Source organism: Schistocerca gregaria, chromosome 9 (genome assembly GCF_023897955.1).
Source record: "Schistocerca gregaria isolate iqSchGreg1 chromosome 9, iqSchGreg1.2, whole genome shotgun sequence".
NCBI lineage: Eukaryota > Metazoa > Arthropoda > Insecta > Orthoptera > Acrididae > Schistocerca > Schistocerca gregaria.
The window spans coordinates 214,302,297-214,327,854 of record NC_064928.1 but is presented as its reverse complement, the minus strand read 5'-3'; the positions used below and the strand labels follow the sequence as shown (position 1 = coordinate 214,327,854).

The 25,558-nt window shown below is 37.8% G+C and overlaps 1 protein-coding gene across 2 annotated transcripts in view; it reads right to left on the bottom strand.

The window, feature by feature from the left end:
• Positions 1-3,526: 3,526 nt before the first annotated feature.
• LOC126291960 (26S proteasome regulatory subunit 6B) overlaps positions 3,527-25,558 on the bottom strand; it is a 57,206-nt gene continuing 35,174 nt past the window's right edge. For both annotated transcript variants that reach the window (XM_049985717.1, XM_049985716.1), the window contains 3 exons: positions 23,586-23,830; positions 11,918-12,142; positions 3,527-3,694 (listed from right to left, as the gene is read on the bottom strand). In XM_049985717.1, coding sequence (XP_049841674.1) covers positions 3,581-3,694; positions 11,918-12,142; positions 23,586-23,830 — 584 coding nt within the window. In that variant the 3' untranslated portion in view covers positions 3,527-3,580. The remainder of the gene's footprint in view (positions 3,695-11,917; positions 12,143-23,585; positions 23,831-25,558) is intronic.

Genomic DNA, 25,558 nt, shown 5'->3' with positions numbered 1-25,558 from the left:
GACAACTGTTCATATCACTGCATGTTAGCTGGATTACTTGCCTGGCCAATGCTGTCCAAGTTAAATGCACCGGTAAAGCCGTTGGTGCCGTATCATCGCTCCGTTGATGTACGCTTAATGCGCAGAATGAAATGTATCCTCATTATTGTATTTGATGTACTTGAGACAAGCTTGGCTTTTGCTCCATAAGAAACGAAATCCAATGACATTACAGCAAATGTGGAAGAATACATGGTGTAATGTTTACATGACATTTATTCTTCTGATGAACAGAGTATACCACACTGTAATGCAACTTGCTCACTTGCTGGAATTGGCAATAAACAAGTGGAAACACAAGAAGATTGCACACCAGTCATTCAGGCAACTGTCTTCCATTGAAGCTTTGTGTGAGCAAAAGGTACACCAATGAAGAGAAGGTACAATGCTGCTACTTCATCTGTGGGGAATCAATAATAACCAGTTTGCATATTTCTTGTGTTAATACACATTTGCCGTCACCTCCAGCAATTGGACCAGTTGCATTGCCCCAGGTACCTGCACTGCGTCAGTAAGAAATGACCGGATTCCTCCAAGAGTTGTCTCAAAATAAGTAAGAGGTCATTTGTCAGTCTGCTTTTTTAAAAGTCCATACTGATATTCTGTAACAGTGTTTCTGTTGCTACTTGTACTTAAAATATGAGCCAGACTGTGATCCTGGTCTATTACAGGAAATACCCTTTTCAACTATGTCACATAAGGATTATTTATTCACCTTTACAATAAAAATATTTGAAAGATAACCTTCATCAAGACAAAGATGCAACGGGAAGTAGCAATTGGTTAAAGCTTTAGGTTAGACGGTGAAGCATGCTCCGGTAAGAGTAATGTCACTGAAAGGTACTGGCCTAGCAGAAACTTTAAATCTGTCATGCACGTTTACTATTGTAAATACATCACCATAGTGTACCGATGTCATTATTTACAAATCTATCCCTCCATCCCCCTCACTCCAATCACCAGCTAATAATACACTTAGTGATACATAGTTTAGCTGTCTCCGTATTATGCCTCAAATTTAAGTATCAGTGTGTTCCTTTCCACTTTATCATTGTACTGCTGAATAACCTAATTAACTCATTTCAAGCTCTTCCCCCACCCCCACCCTTTACTGCCTGAAGTAAGGATCAACTGTAGCTAATCTTATCTAGTCAAATAAGGCTAAATTTGTATCTACACTTCCCAGGACTAAAACTGCATTTAACCACTTTAAAAAAAACACACACCATACTCATTTTTCAATGCCAATTACACTCAAAATATCACTAATGTCACATGTTCTTGTCAAACAAAATGTTTTCAACTCTCCAAAGAGTGTGTGTGAAATAACAAACATTAATGCCAGTCATATTTCTTGAGCTCACTAGGCTGAATGGTGACTCTTCTGATGACATTTCAACTTGAGTTTAGAACCATTAGAATCTCTCTGAGATAAATATAATATACACTCTCAGAAATGGGTTAAATTTGTAATTTGGCAATTCTGGGTAATCAGCTAGTAACTTGTAACATTTTAACATAGCAAGTTGGAACTACTACACATGCTATTACTGCACTCCTATTAATATTTTTTTCTATACTCATTTTCCCATTTTCATCCAAGTATTTACATAGTACTTACATAGCATGTACCCCAATCCACAGAAACATTTATCAGACTGTCTCACATAGATTCAGAATATTAATTTCCATGTGCTGATCCCAATACTGCATCTAATTTATCAGAAACAACGTAATTAAAAGGTACAATAAAACCCTGCTTTTATGTTCCCACATTTTATGTTAATTTTTATTGGTTCTAACACAAGTCCTATTCTCTCAATACAATGCTTTTCCTGTCATTAAGAATTCCATGGTACAACATTTCCCACATTTCAAGTTTTCATTGATGTTATCACAGCATTTAACACTGATTTTCAAATAGATTTATGCAAAAAGTGCATTATATTCCTGCTAAAAGTCAGCCTTGGAAAAAAGCAGAAAACGTATGCTATAGGCAAACTTACTGATCATGTACAATAGTGTTAGCACTTTTAACAAGAATTTCATTGTCAGCATGTTGGGTCTTGGCTGCCCATATCATCTGTTCACAGTATTCGGAAGGGTGAGAAGTATGCTAATCACAATCTGACAACAATAAATATAGTAGCAACTTTCCTTCTGTTCACTGCATTGTATTGCAACAGCTTTAATTCAATTTCAATCATTTATACAAATAAACACCACTTTTGAAGATGGCCATATCTATAACAGGTTTTCACAAATTATTATTGTTCGGCTTTAAATACGATAATCTGTACTATGTTCACAGTCTTAGGTCAGTATGACATCATGTCAGATATAAACATTCCTACTCAAGATGCTCTGCAGCATGACAATTTCAGCCCTCTTCTCACCCTGGATGTTTCTGAACTTAGTGATGACCTTGTAGGCAACAAGCTGTATATTTCGTGACCGTTGTTCTCTTTATATGAAGACTGCCAGCTTCAGTATGTTAAAAGTCCTATTTACCATGATTTTATAATTATTATCAACAATAAATCCCACATTAGAAAACAAATATCTTATTAACATGGCTTCACAAGAGAGTAGATCTAATTGCTGTTAGAAAGAAACAAAAACAATTGTTTCACATTTTCTGAAATAGGCAATATTTAAATGCTTTTAATTTCATATTTTGAACAATATAAAAAGAATGACAGTAAGAGTAATTTATTCATTTTCATTTGCGTTTCCTATATTTTACATTTTGGGTCAGTCCGCTGAAAAGTGTAAAAAGGTGATTTCACTGTATGAAGAACCAAACTTATTATTATAGTATGGAATAGCTCATTTCGAGTGAGCTAACATGTCAGTTTGACATACTGACACCACTCCCTAAAAAGAATGACATTCATACTTAACAATAATGTATTCAATTTTCCTTAAACTAATTAACTTAATAGATGGTTCAAGTTTTGACCCACTCAAAGTTCCTATTGCACATTCAGCATTTTACTTCTTAGATACCAGCTTTTATCACTATACTTCCACTGCCTTACATTTTCAGGACCAAATGACACCCGTAATTAATTAAAACATTAAGGACTTGTAGTAAATTGTTATAATTATCAGTTCAATGCCTGAAAATACTGAAACGAATGTTGCAACATTATTTGGTTGGGCTTTGTACGGAAAAGTGGAGTGAGATGCCACTGTCCCACTGTTTCGTAGGACTGTGAGAGTACCCAATTGTAAACAGTCTTGAAACTGGTCATTGTACTGCTGCTAGTACAATAAATGTGGAAAAAGTGATACTAAATGGTCACAGGTAGGTCACCTCACAACATTCGAACAGTGATGTGTAACACTGCTCTTAATGTAGTTTTATTCTCTATACAGAATGATTTCATCTGTCATAGAACTGGAAAGTTATGGGGGTATTCACCATTAAATCAGAAAAAAGAAACACTTCCAATTAAAATACCAATCATACAAAATACTCCAATAAACTGAACACAAAACATAATTTATTAGTAAACAGTATAAAATTAGAAACAGTTTATTTGTAGAATTCATGTTCTGATTCATCTTTCTTTATATTATTTTTGTAACCCTTTTCAAAATCTTTCGTAAGTACTATGTACCGGTTCTCACGTACTGCATGCATTCCAGCCTGAAACAAAAACACACATGAAAAATGTGAGCTGCTGCGCCCAAATGCTTTAAACTTCCAATTCTTAGCAATTTTTGTAGGTCTATAAATGAATTTACCAATCTCTAATATATTACACAACTTGCCTCTCTTTTATAGGTACGAGTAAATATTATCTGTCTTTTGCAACTGACTCTTTGTTTGTTGCAAAATGCATTACGTATTCTCATCTACATGATAAACACAAGTTAAGCAGTAACTGAGGAAACATGGCTGCAAACATTAACAATGTATTTTAAGAGCTGTTCAAATACAGGTTACTATCCCACTAGACGTTGCAACTTAATCTGTAAGTTTACTGCTACTGGAAACAGAAAGGCTTTAATAGAAACTAAAAATCTAATCACATGACTGTCAACAGTTAAACTTGCAAGATATAACATCTTTCACTAAGGCTCAACAAAAACATTAATGATATGATGTTTTGGTGCAACAAGATACCAATTTCTTGTATTGCTCATGAAAGAAATTTATGACGTACACTTACAATGTTGAAAACCTCTAAAAGTCAATACTCAATGCAAATTTTTTGAAACCAGGTACAAAACATTCAGAAGTGGGAAATCTTGAAGGAAAGGTTAGTGAAAAATATTTGTTAAGCCCAGCTCAGGCATTTTTGCCATTACATAGCCATTGTACACATAATTTTGTATGTGTTCTTTGACTCAATAAGTGAACTGTTTAATGGTGCTGCACAATATGAGTCAGTCTATGTTATAGCCTCAGATTATAATGACCTACAATAAAAAATGCACTTGCAGGAGTAGAAGCTACACAAATGCTTTGAGTGGAGTGTCTTTTCTTTGCTGACACAGTAGACTGCCATTTACACAAAAAGGTACAATTCAGTTAGACTTTGGTACTACTCATGACCACTCATGTTCTAGGCATGCATCAACGCTATTTAAATGCTCCTAAATTGTAAATAAACTGTATTCTTAACCAGCAATTCTGAGTTGTTTGGTGTTAAATATCAAGTGTGACATACATCCCTATGCACTATTACTGACGAATGATACTCACAGTTATACAAGGAACACGACTATTGCGCAGATTCATAGTTTCATTTACATGTGGACGACAACCAACATCATCTCAGAAGCAAATGCAAAGGCTCAATATAATAGCTCTATAAATCACCGACCTACATTGGAGAAAGGGTCATCCCTAGAATAAATGCAGGAAAAGGTGACAATGACTGTATTGATATTAGAGCAAGTGAATTATAAATTGATCTGTCAATCTCTGCTGTCACCATTCTGAATCCTTCATGCCATATAAAAGGAACCTGTATAGAGTGGTTTTTAGTCCTCAAAAATTGAAGAAAAAATAGTTCATCAAGAGGATTAGTGTTGTATTTCCACATCCAAGGCAGTAGTGGTAAAACTACCCACAAATTGGAGACCTCGAGAAGAAATTAAATCAAAAGCAAGAAATTGCGAGTTATTTAACAATGCATACAACAACTGACAGTGAGTGTTATGCTGAAACATGTTTGGACAGCTCCACAATGCCAAATGCAGTGCAAACAGTGGCCTCAGGTTCCAAGAAATACAAATAGCTACATGACACAGATTTCTGCTAGGTTCGGTATTTTCCATCCAGTGGCAAACCTTCCAGTAGTTGCTTGCAATGTCTGAATGCTGTCAAGTAATCCCACCATATTCACTGCAGCAATCAGAATTATGCTTTTGTATGCAGAAGCTTACTATGCCTCATACAGTGTTTCAAGAGATGAAATGCAGTAAGTACTGAAAATTGATGTCTTTTATGTCCATTTGAATATTTATGAATGCCCTTTAATCCGAATAATGCAGCACAGTACAGGCAACAATTTGTTGAAAATGTGTTGAATGAACTATCTTTCTGTTTCACCTATCTGGACAGTGTACTACTGTTTACACGAACAGCGGCAAAATGTAATGAAAATTTAAGAATTGTATTTAATCCAAAACCAGGCATGTGTCTAGGAGTGAATATATACACAGATCACAATTTAGTAATGATCAAAAAGTGTAAGAGAACTGTTCAAAAGAATAGCTGTAGGAGGATGTGGGATACTAAAGCACTGAGGAATGATCATAAGTGTTTCAAATTCTCCATGGATGTGGATACTGTAATAAGGAAAAGCACAGCAGGAAGTTCAGTTGTAGAAGAATAAACATCTCTAAGAGTGACACTCAAATTTTGGATAGAGGGACACTAACACTAGGCACTTCACTGCTAAGAAACCTTAGGTGACAAGAAATACCTCAACTGATTGACAAAAGGAGGAAGTGCAAAAGTGTCCGGGGAAAGACATTAATACAGCAGTATAAATCACTTAAGAAATAAATAAATAGCAAATGCAGAGCAGCCAAGGCAAAATGGCTGTCAGAAAGGTGTGAAGGAATTGAAAAAAAAAGAATCATCTGAAGGACTGACACAGAATATCAAAAAGTCAAATCAAATTTCGGTATAATTAAAAACAAGTGTGGTAGCCTTAAGAGTGCTACTGGAATTCCACTGTTAAACATAGGAGAGAGCAGACAATTGGAAAGAGTTCACAGACAGCCTCTGTGAGGAGGAGAACTTGTTTGATGACATGATAGAAGAAGAAACTGGATTCAATATGGAAGACAGAGGATCCAGTATTAGTCAGAATTTGAGAGAGCTTTGGAAGACCTGATATCAAATAAGGCAGAAAGGTTAGCCGACATTCCATCAGAATTTGTAAAATCATTGGGGGAAATGGCAGCAGAACGACTACTCAGGTTGGTGTTTATAATGTATGAGATTTGTGATACACCATCACTTTCAGAAAAACAACATCCACAGAATTCTGAAGATACCTAGAGCAACTAGTGAAAGAATTATCAAACAGTCAGCTAAACAGCGCGTGTATCCAATTTGCTCACAAGAATGATATACAGAAGAATGTAAAAGAAATTGAGGATCTGTTGGATGACGATCAGTTTGGCTTTAGAAAAGGTAAAGATGCGAGAGGGGCAGTTCTGATGCTGCAGTTGATGATAGAAGCAAGACAGTGTCACAGAATCTGTCGACCTAAAAAAGTGTTCAACAATGTAAAGTGGTGTTAGATTTCATAATTCCGAGAAAAAATAGGGGTAAGTTTTAGGGAAAGACAGGTAATATTCAATCTGTACAAGAACCAAGAGGGAACACTAAGTGTTGAACACCAAGAACGAAATACTCAAGATTAAAAAAGGTGCAAGACTGGGATGTAGTTCAATCCATACATCAAAGAAGCGATGGCAAAAATAAAAAAGGTTCAAAAGTGCACCTGCAATTCACGGTGAACAGATATCAATGATAATATTTGTTGATGACATTGTTATTTTCAGTGAAGACAAAGGAAATTACATGATGTGTTGCATGGAATGTACAATCTAATGATTACTGAATATGGTTGGGAATAAGCCAAAAAAGACAATAGTAATGCAGACAAGTATAAGCAAAGACAGCATTTCTGGGGGAAAGTCTGCTGGTATCAAACATAGGTATCATAGGTCTCAATTTGAGGAGCACAGCACTGTATGATAGTGTATCATGGACTGTGGGACAACCAGAACAACAGAGAATAAAAGTGCCTGAGATCTTGTGCTACACAAGAATGTTAAAAATTAGGTTGACTGACAAGGTAAGAAATGAAGTCGTTCTCTGAAGAATTGGGAAAGTAAAGAACACATGGAAAACACTGACAGTAAGGGACAAGATTAAATAATTATGTTCTTCGGAAGTGACAGATGCAATTCTTAGGTCATCCAGTTTTTGGAGTGGTCTTCTGCCCCCTTAAGGATAATGTTGATGGCACACAAGACATACCCCATCCCACTGCTTCCCCAACAGCAGAGAAGATTATCAGGAATTGGCCTACTCAGTTTTTATCTATGTCTCATGGTGGGTGCAGCCATGAAGCAAGCACCCCAGATAGTAGCTTTGGCTGCTCACAACACTACTGGTCACTGGAGAAGGTTAGTGACTATGAAAATGCAGTGCACGTTTATGCAGGTAAAGACCAGCTTAGGCAAGATGCTTCTTCTCGCACACCTGGGTCCTGGTGCTATGACTGTAGGGCCAAGTTGGTTGGCATTGGTGTGACACTCCAAAACTCAGACCAGGTGGAGTGCTTAGGATTTGGAGTTGATCACGATACAAGAGGCCATCCAGTGAGACATTCCATAGTATACACTACCCACAAAGCCAACAGTTTTGCCTCCAAAAGACTCAAGGATACTTTTACCTGCAGTAATTAGAATTTATCAGTCAGCTTACTACATTTGAGACATGTAAAAATGACACGTGACAGAGTTGCCCACTATTTTTTTAGGCTGAACACAATTTCACTTATACTGATTTTTCATAAATTCATTCCAGCAGAATCACTGATACGCAGTTACAAGAACTTGGGGCAAGTGAAGATTTGGGAACCACCTTTAAAAAAACCTCTACAGGACTAAAAATCACTGAAGCAATGCCAGCAGGTATCCTTCAAGGCTATTCGTAGCTGCTGATTTTCACAAGCATGTGTGATTCAGTGCACAGCTTGCAAATCCCAGATCTAACAGCACATTTAAGCTTATTTAGGACAGGTATATCAGCCAGGGTATGAAAAAAAGGGCTCTCACTAGTGGACTAAACTGTTTAGTATGCCAACTAACCAGCCAAAGTTGGCTGCCACATTCATAAATTAGTAGTCCTATTTTCTGAAATGACACACTGTTTCTCACATGTCCACATTGACCTGATGGGCCTCCTCCCTCCATCTGAAAGATTCAGATATACCGTAACAGCAACTGGTGCACCATCATCCCACAATCGTCATCCTCTGCACCCTAACTGCTGTTCCTACTGCAGGAATTTAAAAGTCAAAACTCCAAGCTTCACCCTGCAGCGGCATCCTCCCACATTAAAGCCAACAGTTTCACTCATAAGGACTTTAAGAAAACCTCAGATGTTACACCCAGACGCTGCCCACCATCACTGAAACCTCCTTAGTCTGGCCTTTACCACTTTTTGAAGTGTAAAAAAGTACTGTGCAAATCCTATACAACAGTGAACTTACAACAGTGTCATTTGATTTAGTTGAGCCAGCTTACCCATTAATTGTCGATGTCCTACCAACTCCATCACCCTATTCTCTGTCACCATCAACAATCGAGGTCAATGAACCTTTCCATTTCTGTAGCACTTACAGCAACCCCTGACCAAGAGCCCTCACCACTATCTTGGAAAAACTCTCCCCAGAAACCACAATGTTGAGTTAGACACCAATTCCCCTACATTTCAAGAACTCTACTCTAATAAGGTTAGGGATGGGGACTGTGGGAGTAGAAGCTTGGCAAATGCTTTGGGTGTAGTGAATTCTCTACAGTAAACACAGAGAATCACTGTTGGCCTTAAATGGTGCAGTTCAGTTAGTCTTTAGTACAACTCACATAAACCCGTGTTCTGTGTGCTCCTCAATGCTATGTAATTGTTCAGAAGTAAATAAATTATGCTCTTACTCTGTTAATACTATTTATTGTGGTTAATTTACCTACACATCGAAAAAAGTGCGGAGTAAGAATTTGACTCTGGTTGACGAGATGACCAATAAAAAAAGAAAATTTGTGTTATAGCTTTTAAAAAAGCAGTGAAAATGTTTACTGATTTCTGTAGTGGTAGTATTATTAATAGAATTATGCGTGTTAAACCAAATATTTCCATAAAGTGCTGTATTAATGTGAGAAATATCAATGATAACTGCATTTTACTAAATAATTTTGTAATGAAATTTGGAATGTATTATACCACGTAAAAATATGAACAGAGCAATACTATAAAGTACAATATGATAGGAAAAAAATGATGGCTAGTTTATGTTATGCTGCAACTCAAGTGACTGAAATTATGTGCTTCAATGAACGTTTAAAAGTATGGTAGTGAACACCAAATTTATTATTTGTCACAATTTAACAAAAATCAATAAAAAAAAGAATCAGATCATTTATTTCGACTCATGCAGAATTTGCTTAGCTCCAGTGTGCTCGGGATCGGTTGGTAGGACACGTTCTGAAATCAAGGGATTGTTGATTTAGTATTGGAGGGAAGGGCACAGGGTAAAACTCTTAGAGGCATGAATACACTAAACAGATTCAGAAGGATGTACGTCACAGAAGTTACTCGGAGATGAAGAAGCTTGCACAGGATAGAGCAGCTTGGAGAGCTGCATCAAACCAGTCTAGACTGAAGACGATGACGACGACAACAACAACAACAACAACAACAACAACAACCAGAACAACCAGTGTGCTGCACCTACACTATCACTGTATAATTAAACGAATAAAAGAGGTTAGATGTATGAACACACAGATATTTAACAGTATCCATCAACATATACTTTTTACTGTTGACACAGGACAAAATAATATCATTATCTCAATGACCATTTATGTAGTTGCCACCCCCATAATCCACTTATGAATGAGATCTCAATTACTACCTATCCAGACAGTAACAGCTCACCAGGCTCCTCTCACACTCTCGATGCAAACTCTGAGATCTTTTTACAGGCGGAGTAATATACTTTAATGTGCCACTTAGTGATTTCAAATTTTCCGGCAGTAATTTTGTACGATATAGTTTCAGTTTTTAGTGTCATCAGCCATGTAGTAATAAATCAAAAATTTCTGGAAATTGTGGCAATGGCTACAACAAATGATGATAATCTCTGCATTAACTGATGTGCAACTGACACCTAATTATTATTGAGTTCTTTCTGTAATTGTGTGCACAATTACACTACAACAAATGACAACTACCAAATAGTGTGTGTGTGTGTGTGTGTGTGTGTGTGTGTGTGTGTGTGTGTGTGTGTGTGTGTGTGAGAGAGAGAGAGAGAGAGAGAGAGAGAGAGAGAGAGCTAGCTTCACAAACTCTTAAATCATACGATGCAAATTGTAATCTTAAATCTTTTGAACATGTTTCCAAAGACTATAAGAAACCATGTGGCATATGGGTTGTGCAACACTTACAGCTCACCTATGACAACATCCAACAAATATTTTTATGATCTCATGCAGAAGGTATTCACAGATAATGTTGCTGCCTGTTTTGTGTCTCATGATGGGGTAAAATTTTATATGACTGGAAAGATGAACTGTTAAAATGAATTAATGTCAAGTCTGATGTTGAGCACGAACAAGATTCTGCAAAGCTAACAGTGTCTGATGTGGTATAAAAAACAGGTGTAAGCATCTTTTTCCCACTGAGAAAATTGTAGTAGTGATGTACTCTCTCAACTGGGTGCTGTCATCGCTGTTTCTACAACTGAAAGATGACTGACAAGTTCATTTTCCCGCCAACTCGATGGCTCACAGAAGTGCTCCCATACCTTGCCCTTATCACTGGATCAGGCTATGTCCCAAAGTTCACTGACCACTTTACAGTTAAATTTCTTTATAGTTAAATTTATGGGGTTCACTGTTGTACAAGTGACAACGATCATTCTGTAATTACCTTTAACAATATTTGAAACAATGACTGGCTACATGACTAGCCAACTACATAATTGGCTTTCAACAATCTGAGTGACACACTGCTAATCTATGATCCTGTACCGAGTACTGATTCTACAGGTGCATAGGTTACTCCCCAGCTGAGGTACTGATTCACTCACAGTATGTTAACAACTGACACCACTGGCAAATATTCTATCACCAATGTTGATGTAACATCTCATTATTCACATTTCACTGTTCTATGGCTTTCATTGCTATTCATCTATACTATGATAGGCTGGCATCAAACATCAACTGCTTAGATTGATAGTTGGTATAGCCCACAGAAAAATTAAACAGAGGTGCTCGGGGAACACTGATGAGAGTCACTGGTAGGAAATGTGACTTCATTCTGAAGAACCCCAGTCGGTGAAGTATTCAGAATCTATATTTGATTTAGACTGTTCAACAATACTACTGTTCAATCATAACTTAGGCACAGATGATGAGAATAAGTTACAAACTATGGACAACTTTTCCCTTGCCTGATCTAAAATTGGAATTAAACAGAGTAATATTAACACTGATACAAATTTCCTTCTTCCACATATTGTTCAGTGGCATGCAGAGTACACACAGACTAGACAATTCAATGCACAATAGTTCATTTATTGTGAATTGAGAACATTTTCAACCTCACCTCCTGGCAGATGGCATTTATGTCCGCACCAGAGATGCGATCTGGACGAGCAACATAATCCTCCAGGTCCACTTCTTCGCTCAGGTTCATCTTGCTTGTAATCGTTGAGAAGATCAACCGCTTTTGCCTCCTGTCAGGTAAAGGAAATTCGATCTTGCGGTCAAGACGACCGGGCCGGAGGAGTGCTGGGTCGAGAGTGTCAGCACGGTTTGTTGCCATAATAACCTGTAACATGAGTAAATCTAATTTACTGCTTCACAAACAACACAGTGTGAAACCTGGATTATGTGTACTTTCAGTGAATGGGTGTTTTATCAAATTGTGCTACAGACTATCAGAGTTCACAAATAAGTTGTTTGGCTAAGTTATAATAAATTTTTCAATCCCATATTCAAAATAAATGATACAAAACCATCACCTCCAACAGATAAGCTTTGCTGTCACACACTGAGATTAATTTACTTTCAGTTAGCCTTAGTGTCATTAGTGAAAGGAAAAAAGGGGAGGGGGGAGAAGAAGCCGAAAAGAACATGCATCACATATACATATAACTACAGCAATGATGGCCACTGATCCCTTCAGTGCAGATGTAGACAGGACTGGAACTCATGGGAATTGACAGGGTGCTGCAAGTAATGAGGCCAATGAGGAGGGGCACTACATCAGTAGTATGTGGAGTAAGTCAGGAACTTGAATCTAACAGGTGTGTTAAGGATGTCTGTGCAGTTATTGTGACCTGGGTTCGAATCCTGGTCCGGTACAAATTTCAACTTGCCCCTTTGAAATAAATTGAAAGTAATGTATTTAATTCCTTTGTGTCTTTATTTATTGTGGCACACAGATGATCCAAATGGACAGACAAGCAGTGGAAAGTACATACTCGAAGATTTAATCAATGAAAATACACCTCATGTAAAATCCTGGTTTCAGGCAAAAAACTTAATAATAAACAGATATATATAAGTATGAGCTTCCACACACAACAGAACGTTGCCCCTTGTTACATACGTATGCATATTGTAACAGCAAAAGCAGCATTGTCAATGAACAGGATACCAAGTCTCTCAGACTTGCCACCAGTATGTATGTTTTTAGACTGCCGTCTAAGATCACAGCCCTTTTACGTTCCGTAAAGGATGATCCTGGTTTGTGTAAGGTGAGTATCTGCTGCATTCCATGATGTTGCAGCATGCTGTATATTGGTCAGACTATCAGGACTGTTGAGGAGTGGCATACTGAGCCTAAGCGGTGCACAATCTTACAACAATCTTGCAAATCCGCCACAACAGAATATTGTCTTGGCACCAATCAACCTATGGAATAACACCATGGAGATTCTGGAGTGCACTTCCATCTATTGGGACAGTGTTATTAAGGAAGCAATTGAGATTAAATTCACAAGCAAATAGAGATGGAGATTTATGCTTAAATTGTACATGAAACCCTGCTCTCACTCTCCTAAACAGGGGAACAATGTTTTTTACGCTACTTTAGCAACTGATTATTAACTTCACTATCGATAAATCCTGATGTCGGTCATCTTTGGTTTGTTATGGCGATAGTGTTAACTCTGTGTGTGTGTGTGTGTGTGTGTGTGTGTGTGTGTGTGTGTGTACCGAGGTTTCAAATTCCCTAGCACAGTGCTTACTTGCTGCATTTTGCCTTGAAAATGGAAGAGCATGCTCTTGTTGAAATGCTGGCGGTTGTCAACATCATCTGGCTCCATTTCTGTAAGCTATCTGAAGATGGAAAATTTCTATTAAATTCATACCTGCATATGAATTAAACATGTGCACCATGTGTCTACAAGCTTGAACACAGGGCATTGTGGCAAGAGGGTTCACAGTGACGTCACAGGTCACAGCCCACTTGTGCGTGACTCTTGCCATGTATTCTAATATCTGTGGACAGTGCTATTCAATGCTGGCAACTTTGCAAGCCACACACATTGTTTGCTATGGTAGAAATGATATGAAGAAATACTTCGTATAGGTTGGCAGTAGCTCCGACTGCTAACTCCCATAGCAACCAAACAATAATAGTGCATAACTCAGTTGTTGGTGTTCTTTTTTTGCATTTAATGTTTGATTCTCAGCCAGTGTTCTTTCTCTTTTCCTTTTTTTCTTTCTTTTAGCGGTGTACCAGTACATCGTGCATGAGAAGAGACAAGACAGAGAGTTAAATGGAGAAAAGTGGGACATTAGTCAAGAAGTGAACAAAATTTAACACACAAAGCATGTTGATACAGCATGAAAATTACATATTCATCCATCATCAACATTAAATACAATCAAGAGCAAGCTTGGAAGGAGAAAACAGAGGACAAAAATGAATGTGTTATGGTCAGTTTCCAAAAATGTAAAACATGCTTTGAATATTCCATTTAATAGTACTATGGTTCATGCCACAACACTTTATTTGGAGCAAAAGTTGGGACTTGCTGATTTCAAAGCACGCAATGGTTGGATAGAAAGGTTCATGAACATACATGATGTGGTGTATAAATGTGTTAAAAGGCAGGAGCTGGAAATGTAAACATTGACACTGTTCAGTCAATAAAAAATACTCTTCCATAAATCATAGGAAAGTACACTCCCAATGATGTTTTTAATACAGATGAAATGTGCTGGTTATTTTATCTTTTGCCTTGGAAAACTCTTGAGTTCAGAAGAGAAAAATGCCACAGTGGAAAATTTAGTAAAGAGAGGATAACCGTTTTATTATGTTGTAATGAATTAGCAGCAACTAATAATTGGTAAAGTTAAGAGCCCACGCTGCTTTAAAAAAGTGCAGATACTTCGCTGTAAATGTACAGGGTTGTCTCAACATAATGTATATACTCTTTGAAACTGAACATCTCTTTCATTAAAGGAGATAAAAATACAATTTTTGCAGGTAATAATTCAGAAAGCGATGAAAAACATGATAACGCTTTCTTTTGTTTCAGGATTGTAAACAAACATGGCGTTATTGTTGGATCAATGGTAATGGATGCCAAAGTATTAAAAGAGAACAGAGAATGCGAGTGAGTTGCGACAATGTTGGAGAGTTGAATTTGGAACATCACAGCAACAGTAACAATTCTAACGTGTAGGCTTTCACAGCCGGCATCTTCACTAGATAAAACTTCCAAGCCTAGAGGCAATGGTCGATCTTTAAAACAACTACTTCCTGACGTTTTGTTGCCAACTGTGGGCAACATCTTCAGAGGTGAGTCAACGACTGGCTGCCAGGCCGTGAAGGTCCCATTTGAATAGAGCGCATAGGGGGCACCACCATACATTGCATGGAGTCAACTGTAAGTCTATCTCTGACAGGAAATCTCATTATTTTGCACTAGAGAGATTCAGAAACACCACAGTAATTTAAATAGAGGAGAGAAGGCTTAAAGTTAGATAAGATATGAAGGTCAACTTTGCACCAACGATGTGACAATTTATTACCTTCAGTCAAGAATAATGTTAGTCAGAGAGAGATTTACAGTCGACCTCACATGACGTATGGTGGTGCCCTCTATGCGCTCTATATAAATGGGACCTCCACAACCTGGCAGCAGCTGTTGACTCACCTCAGAAGATGTTGCCCACAGTTGGCAACGAAATGCCAGGAAGAAGCAGTTTTACAGATCGACCATGGCCTCTCAGCCCGGAAGTTTTAACTAATGAAACGTAACAATTACAAGAATCCGAGCTAGTTTGATACTGAAGGAAAGTTGCAGGATATGAATAAGGGGCATTGCATAGGAACGTTTACAAGCTCTATTTCTTTGGCCCGATGAAGCAACCTTTCCACTTAATGTAACAATTAATTGCCGTAATTGCGTGCACTTGGCCACAGAGATCCACACGCAACCGAGGAAAGGCATGTTAGACCACAGCAGACTGATACTCAAGGTAGATTAACATGCTGGCGGTACTTCTTTGAAAACACCATCACAGGTGACTCTTACTAAGAAATGTTGCATATGGTAACACCTTATCTTAATGACTTCTTTGAAAATGAGGATCATTATTTTTAACATATAGGGCACCATCTCACCTTCACATTGATGTGAGGGCATTCCTCAATCATAGATTCCTAACCAGATGGACAGGATGAAGAGGGAGTGTGAAGCTCCCAACTCTATCTCCTGATTTAATTCCTCTAGACATCTATCTGTGGGCTACTCTTAGCAACACAGTTTACACTGCCAGACCATAAAGACTCGATCTTAAAGAGCAAAATCAGCAAGCCTGTTATACTGTTCCATTAGGAACAATAGAATTAGAATGTCACTCTGTTCTAAGTCGTCATTGAACATTTACCACCTTTAGTAGGACCTTAAAGTACATCACAAACATTGTAGTGTATTGATATCGCCTTTATTAAGGAGACATTCATTCTCAAAGAGTGAATACATTATTTTAGTACACCCATGCAAATGCATGGGTAACAACTATATTCAAACAATTCTTGCATGCCTGGAATGCAAGTAGAAAGTGGAAAATCCTTTTTATTGACAAGTGTGCAGTGCATCCCCAAGATACATTGTATCTAGTACCATAATATAAACGCAGCATTTTTTCCTGCCTTCAGCCGCTTGACTAAGGTATTACAAAACACATGAAACAAAAATATAGGAAGATTCTTGACTGAAGAGGCTACCTTGTCCACATCATGATGAGAATGGTTACTATCTTATACACTGTGCATTTTTCAAGCAGTACCTCAGGATTCTGTACAAGACAGCACAATTGCAAGCTGCTTCACGAAGGCTGGCTTTCATCAGATACTTAAAGACAACATCATGCCAAAACATGGGGTAATTTCAGCTGAACAATGACAACAAATAACGGGGTAAGAAGAAAACACTGACTACCTTAGCTTTGATGAATATGTTTAATGCGACAAAGGTGTTGCTGTCTGTCAGTCTATGATAACTAGTTAAGTTTTGCAAGAACAGTTGGCACAGAATCAAGAAGTGAAGACGAGAATGAACTATAGCCTTTGTGGAAATCCCTACAGTGTGAAAAGCTATTGAAGCAATAGACACAGTTGAGCATTACGTCTTGAGTTTTGAAGTCATCAAAGAAGTGATGAACGTATTATGTAAGATGGAAAATACAATATTACAATTAGGACAAGAAGAACTATTGATATGCCTTTCAAACATCTGTGAAGACATAATTATGCACTGTCCCTTACTGTGTTACAGCACAGTTAGGCTAACAAGATTTCCAATGTACTGACAATTCGTTGAAATTACAACCCGTATTCAGTTACCTGTGGTGATTCACTAATCCATTCTATACGAACAACATTTGTTTGTTTTGAGAGGCATAATAAAGATTGTGACATTAGCATACTTTTTTTATTTTTCTACACCACATGACACTACAGCACAGTTTTACTTCTTATATACTAAGATGTAATTTTGAGTGCGATAGTCTGAACACATTCATGTAAAGGAGTATTTTGCATTATAATTTACTGAGATAGCATGTCAGTAAGTGTGGAGTTATGAGATCACATATTACCCCAAATGGGGTACTCTTAATTCCACATTTTCACTGATGAAAAATAGAATCGTCACTAAATTAGATATTTTTTGATAGCAGGTTTACCTGCTTATGACATTCAAAAGCTGGAGTACTTTGAAAAATGTGCTAACAACAGTCCACTGTATTTCGTGCATGGTAGACAAGCTTCAAACTGAGTGCCATGAGCTATGATGCAGTTTTGTGGGAAAACCGCTCTTTGTTCATCAAAATGAAATGGTTACGAACGTATACAGGATGCCGCAGGAGGAATGGTAACTATTCAGGGATATGACAGGAATGATCATTCAAAGCAAAACAGTCTAGTAAAAGTGAGCTCTAAAACACATACCTTAAGAGCTATGAGTACTAGTTCATCTCTGCTACTATGAAACCCATTTCTTTATACTGAAGTAGTGCTCACAGCTCCTACAGTATGCATTTTAGAGCCTAAGTTTACTAGACAATTTGGCCCATACTATTTTCTCCCAAAATACGGGAAGCAAAGGGCTTGCAGGAGAAGAGACTTGCTTCACAGTACTGAAGGTGAAGAAGTGCTCATAGGTCTTATGGTCCTTGTTTTAAGAGACATATTTTGCTTCAGATTATAGTTCCTATTTTATCCTTGAATATTACCAAACCCCTTGGGCTACCCTGTATCATTCCAAATAAAATTAAATGGCTCCCTTAATTTTCAAACACAAATTCAACTAAAACTGCTTAAAATCTAGCCATTATGTAACGGAAATTGAAAATTTGTACAAGTACAGGACTAACTGATTTCCTATTGATCATCATGAGCAGTCGCCTTAATCTACAGGCTATCTGAGCACACCTTCATGCCTGACTCAAACTTTTACTGTCACTGGTCTATCCACCTATTGTTTCTGAACACTACCACCAGACGTGCTCCCAAGGGGTGTGGGAACACCACTTGTGGGAGAGTAGCATCTGTGGAGGACCTTGGATTAGCCCAGCACAAGGTTCAAATGGCTCTGAGCACTATGCAACTTAACTTCTGAGGTCATCAGTCACCTAGAACTTAGAACTAATTAAACCTAAGGACATCACACACATCCATGCCCGAGGCAGGATTCGAACCTGCGATCATAGCGGTCGCACGGTTCCAGACTGTAGTGCCTAAAACCGCATGGCCACTCCGGCTGGCCCTGCACAAGGAATGTATATGAAATTAATACAGATGCAATTATGTAAAATGATATCAGGTACATCAAATCATAGTTATTCTTTCCAAGAGTAAATAAACCCAGTTCAGAAATGTACAGGGTCATTCGTAAGTAATTTCAGGGCAACTGCAAAAACTACATGACATTCAGAAAAATTACATGTATCCATGTATTAGAGCACATCCCCAAATTTTGATTCATAAAACACACCACTGTATATTCTCAAAGTACACCACTAGAGGGAGGCTTGTTAGAACATGGCATACAATGTAGGGACATGGGTGTTTCAGTCCTTCAATTCATTCAATGTTTGTAACTTGTGGTGGTTCAGTACCAAATACTGGCGAAAGCTCCGACAGACAAAACAATCTGTGGGTGGTACAACACATTCTGTGGGGATGGCTGCTTATGTACTTTGAAGAAAATGGGCTGCCTGGGACCATCGACAGAGAAGGTGGACTGTGTGTGGGAATCGTTTGTCTGGAGCCCATAGAAACTGACAACACTGGTGAGTAGAGAATGGCAGATACTGCAATCGACAGTCTAGCACATTTTATGCAAATGTTTGCTTGTAAAACCATGCCTGTGACAAGTGTTTAGTGCTTGAAACAATAAGGTTCTGAATTTTGCAATGACTCCCACCTACTGGCGGCAGATGGTCTTTCACAGAAGTCTGTTTTCAGTGAAGAAGCTACGTTTCAGGTGTCTGGAAAGGTGAGTTGTCATAATGGGCACATCTGGGCACAAAACATCCACATGAGGAGGTGGAATACATCTGTCATTCACCTCAAACACGTTTCTGTGCCACACCCTCTTCAAAAGTTTATAGATTGTTTTTCTATTTTGCAAATAAAACTGACTGCTTTTGTGTACCCATACATGCAGTAGCAATGACTTAGGCCACAATTACCGGAAATCAGTAGACACTTCATTTTGCAACAAGACAAGTGTTCCACCCTACTTTCTTTCAGATACTTGTGAGTATCTCAATATCAAATTGCCTTGGTATTGGATTGGATGTGCTTCCCATCATGACTATCCTCTTCTACAGTGGTTTCCACAATCATCTAGCAACTACAGTTGACATTGAATCTCAATGAACCCTCACTTTTGGGACCAGGGAGTGGTCAGAACACTAGAAAGATCAGATAATCAGAAGAGAATGAAACAACGCCTTTATAAAGGTCAAAATGATATAACAAATAAAAATTAAGAAAAAACCCACATCTATAACACAGGGAAAGGGAAACAGAAAATATATAATTAAATATTTAAAATGTTTTTTGTTTGAATTTCTTAAACCTTCACTTTGCGGCTGCATCACATTCCTTCCTTGTCCATAATATGTCCAAAGCTGAAGCGGTTATCTGTTGGTCCACATATTTGAGACAGTCTCGAATGCATCCTTTGGTGCAGTGTGGTCGATTTTTTGTATTCTTCCTTTTCTTCATCACCTAACTCTTCTTGCTTAACACTGTTGTTGTTGTTGTTGTTGTCTTCAGTTCTGAGACTGGTTTGATGCAGCTCTCCATGCTACTCTATCCTGTGCAAGTTTCTTCATCTCCCAGTACCTACTGCAACCTACATCCTTCTGAATCTCCTTAGTGTACTCATCTCTCGGTCTCCCTCTACGATTTTTACCCTCCACGCTGCCCTCCAATGCTAAATTTGTGATCCCTTGATGCCTCAAAACATGTCCTACCAACCGATCCCTTCTTCTAGTCAAGTTGTGCCACAAACTTCTCTTCTCCCCAATCCTATTCAATACCTCCTCATTAGTTATGTGATCTATCCACCTTATCTTCAGTATTCTTCTGTAGCACCACATTTCGAAAGCTTCTATTCTCTTCTTGTCCAAACTAGTTATCGCCCATGTTTCACTTCCATACATGGCTACACTCCAAATAAATACTTTCAGAAACAACTTCCTGATACATAAATCTATATTCGATGTTAAATTTCTCTTCTTCAGAAACACTTTCCTTGCCATTGCCAGTCTACATTTTATATCCTCTCTACCTCAACCATCATCAGTTATTTTACTTCCCAAATAGCAAAACTCCTTTACTATTTTAAGTGTCTCATTTCCTAATGTAATTCCCTCAGCATCACCCGACTTAATTCAACCACATTTCATTATCCTCGTTTTGCTTCTGTTGATGTTCATCTTATATCCTCCTTTCAAAACACTGTCCATTCCGTTCAACTGCTCTTCCAAGTCCTTTGCTGTCTCTGACAGAATTACAATGTCATCGGCGAACCTCAAAGTTTTTATTTCTTCTCCATGGATTTTAATACCTACTCCGAATTTTTCTTTTGTTTCCTTTACTGCTTGCTCAATATACAGATGGAATAACATAGGGGAGAGGCTACAACCCTGTCTCATTCCTTTCCCAACCACTGCTTCCCTTTCATGCCCCTCGACTCTTATGAATGCCATCTGGTTTCTGTACAAATTGTAAATAGCCTTTCGCTCCCTGTATTTTACCCCTGCCACCTTCAGAATTTGAAAGAGAGTATTCCAGTCAAAATTGTCAAAAGCTTTCTCTAAGTCTACAAATGCTAGAAACGTAGATTTGCCTTTCCTCAATCTTTCCTCCATGATAAGTCGTAGGGCCAGTATTGCCTCACGTGTTTCTACATTTCTACGGAATTCAAACTGATCTTCCTCGAGGTCGGCTTCTACCAGTTTTTCCATTCGTCTGTAAAGACTTCCCATTAGTATTTTGCAGCTGTGACTTATTTAACTGATAGTTCGATAATTTTCACATCTGTCAACACCTGCTTTCTTTGGGATTGGAATTATTATACTCTTCTTGAAGTCTGAGGGAATTTTGCCTGTCTCATACATCTTGCTCACCAGCTGGTAGAGTTTTGTCATGACTGCCTCTCCCAAGGCCGTCAGTAGTTCTAATGGAATGTTGTCTACACCGGGGGCCTTGTTTCGACTCAGGTCTTTCAGTGCTCTGTCAAATTCTTCACGCAGTATCGTATCTCCCATTTCGTCTTCATCTACATCCTCTTCCAGTGCTTAACACTATACTGTTGAAAAACAAGACCAATCAATTATCTGATGATCTTCAAGTTCTTCATTGGTAACAGCAGTAATGTCACCTTCTGCTAGCCATTCCTCCACGTCAGCAGGCTGGATATCATTCTGAAGAGTTTCCAAATCAGTGACTAAATCTGTATCACCTCGCTTGTTAGTTTCTGTAAGTTTTGGTTGTTGTTTTAGGCTAGAACAAATCTCCTTTCATGATTGTGGAGTGTAGAGTGGTTTTCATAAGCTCTTCCCAAGCTTGAGCAGCTTTGTAAATTGGATATTCAAATTCTGTTTAATTCTGTTTAATCTAACAAAGCACTACATCCGAGCACTTTTTTTGAGTTTAGTAATGAACAGTAAATGGTGAAATTTTTGTTTTTTAATTCTCTTGGTTTCTGAGATAGCCAATTACAAACATCATCAATTTATGGCCACCAGCTGCATTGTGCACATTGCAAATGGTCAGGCTATTCTTTGTTATTGTCATGCCTGTAGCTGTTTTATTATTCTTAGAGGTGAGAGTTTTTTAAGGGAACATTTTATAGCTTATCAAATCTATCAATGTTGTATAACTGATCAGCTACCACTTAATTTTTTTAACAAACTCCCTACCTGAATCAGCAGCAGCAGAAAGGTTTTCCACCTGAAATAGCAACTTGCCTCAAGCCATGACAATTCGTCCACTGGTGGAGCCAACCTTCACGTGCTTTTAAACCGTGACAGGAGTACAATTAATAAATAGTGCTGGCACGCTGTTTGACACAGCACAGACGAATGGTCAGACACACAGTCAGATAATCTGAGGAATCAGTTAATCGAAGGTCGTATAATTGAGGTTCTACTATACACGACTTCATCTTATGGGGTTACATCAAAGATTGTGTGTCCCTGCCTCCGATGTCACTGAATATGGACAAGTTACAAGGAAGGATAACTACTGTGTTCGACGACGAAGTGTTTTGAGTTTGAATATTGCACTGATGTTTGTCATGTCTTAAATGGTACCGGAATTTAACACGCATAATGCAAATTAAAAACTTTGACAGATGCTCTATCCTCTGACAAATGCGGATTTTCTGTAGATCATTGTTTTCACACAGTTGCCTCCCGGAACCACGAAGGTTTTCTTTATATATTTGGCTGTTATAATTGCTAAAATTGGAGTGTCCACCTAGACTTTCATAAGCACCATGGCCATCCAGAAAGTAGATAATGCATGAATACTTAAAAAAAATCATTTGAAAGTGACAAATACAACTTTCCAACAGTCTCAACAAAAATTTAGACACTTTATCATAGAGGCGAACAAGCTTTGAAATTCCACTGTTGCAAAATTCTGGCACCTCAGGCTTCAACTAGAGGTCTGAGCTGCCTAAAGTTGACAGTCATGCGCATGAGGTGTGCATTTCTCTATCTTTTTGTGACGAATGTTGTGGTCGAAAGCTTGTGTGTAACTGTGTTAATTCTGCCTGTCTGCAACTTAACGTCACCTTTATGGTAAGTAGCACTCTACCTTTTCCTAAATTGTTGTTATTCCAACCTAGAGTTTCCATTGATTGAATATACCACTCTTTCATATTTTGTATTTAGACAGGGGGCAATCAAATGAGTCTGTAATCAGAAACAATTTCTTATCTCTATTTTAATATATAAGAGTCGCCACCATATATTTAAACCTATCATGAGATCTCTGCCTTGAGTTATTGATTAATAAGATCAAACATTGTCCTGACAAGTCAGCAAAGGATTTTAAAATGACAAGAAATGAACAAGCACAGAAATGATTTAATCTTGTTCCTAATTATCATTTACATTCTGCTACAATCAATAAGTCTCTTAATCATAGACCAAATCAGTGATGAAATGTGGCTGTGGGCCAACACATTAAATACCAAAAATCAATATGTGGAGTCAGCACTAACCTTAACATTTGTAGTCTGATCGAAGCCATCCATTTGGTTCAGCAATTCTAACAAAATTCTCTGCACTTCTCGGTCTGCACCAGTCTGCGCATCAAATCGCTTCGTTGCAATGGCATCAATCTCATCGATGAAGATGATGGCAGGAGAATTTTCCTTGGCAAGTCTAAATACATCTCTCACCATTCGTGGGCCTTCCCCTAAATATTTCTGGACAAATTCTGAGCCGACTACCCGGATGAATGCAGCTGAAATGTAGTGAAAGTAGTTATTACACTAAATTAATAAAAATCAATTTTTAACACCTAGATAAAATTAATTTGTGTTTGTAACTGCTTTTATGTTTTTTCACATGCGATTGAAAAGATCTGTTCACGGAATAACAATACAAGCTTAAGTGAAATGTGGCAACAGTGTCATGAATAAGCTGACATGGACAGATTACACAGAACTCAACAAAAGAGAAGGTTAAATAACAGAAGCAACTATGTCAATATCATGGAGATTATCACCAAAATTCTTCTCTATGCATCTTGTTACAAAACAGGGATGAATTTTATTCTTGCCACTGGATGATACAAACAGCTAAGTATATATTTTTTTGTACTACACATGTTTTGTTCATAAAAGTGAATTCCCTCTGTCTGTTTCATTAGAAGTAATAAGGACGACCATATTAAGTGATCAATTAAATGAATAATTTGAGATCTTTGGAAAATATCAACTCAATTGGTGGAAAGTTTACAAACCTGAAAGAGACCATTGCACGTCAATTAAGAAAGATTTAAATTCAGTTCACACAACCCATTACAGTGGTTAGAGAACAAGCAAATCAAGAAAAGAATAATGGATGAAAAATATACAATAAGTATGATTATATATGTAATAAGAAAAGGAGAAGGAACCACTTACTTGCAGCAAATGAGACTGTGTAAGAAAAACTTTTAATCTGGAAACTCTACTGACATTCCTGCCACTGCTTTATTTTTTATTTCAAACTATAGTTATTTTCAGCAAGGTCACAACATTTTCAAAATAATGTGCAGAAATACAGACCAAATGAGCAAAAAATTAGGATGGAATCATTCTTTATAAAGGCACAATAATTTATTTTCACTACTGGCGAGTAACTGCCGCCACACAGACAATGTCCAGCATTTGGTAAACAGCAGCCACCTTCTCATTCAACAGTGACCACCACTCATGGCACATAATACAAGAGCCAACAGACAACAGAGGTTACACTCTCCCTCCACCACAATTACCTATTAAAATAAAGTTCCCTCGCCTTCCTCCTTAAGTGACCAATGAAATGAACTATCTTTTTAAAATTATGGCATGTACAGTGAACAGTAATAACAAAATATAAGGGACACTGCATAGCTAGAATGCACCAGTAGACCCAGAAGAAGGCTGCTGCAACTGTGCCCAAAATGTTGGTTTTTTTCCCAGCAGTAGTTTTATACAATGACACAGTACCATACCCAGAAAAATTTTATGTCAAATGTGTAAGTAGTGTCTACAGCTCTGTACACATACTCTTACTATGTCATTTGCACTACTTTCTTGCAACTTACAATAAAAAACCACTTTTGTTTTTCCTCGGTTCTCTTATAATAGGTGCTTTTGTTGTTAGCAAAAACTGCTGCAACATTTTTGGTAAAATCAAACTTTTCCAACACCTCTATGACATGCAGTGTCAGAAGCTCTGCCCTTTCAATATGGTATTTGACCAACTGCAACATTTAGTGCCTTTATCTACATGGTAAACAGTAACCACAAAAGGAACTGGCTAGAATTCTGTGCGGCTGGAAGAATCTATCATCAATTGAAAAACTGTGCTTCTTTCACACTTTTCATTGTGTGTTCCATACCTATCAGTGGAGCAGACTACTGCTTGTGCATTGCTGTGTGATATAGTAACTTTTTACAATGAAAGTTGTTTCTCCAGGTCTGAAACTGGTGTCACTTATAAT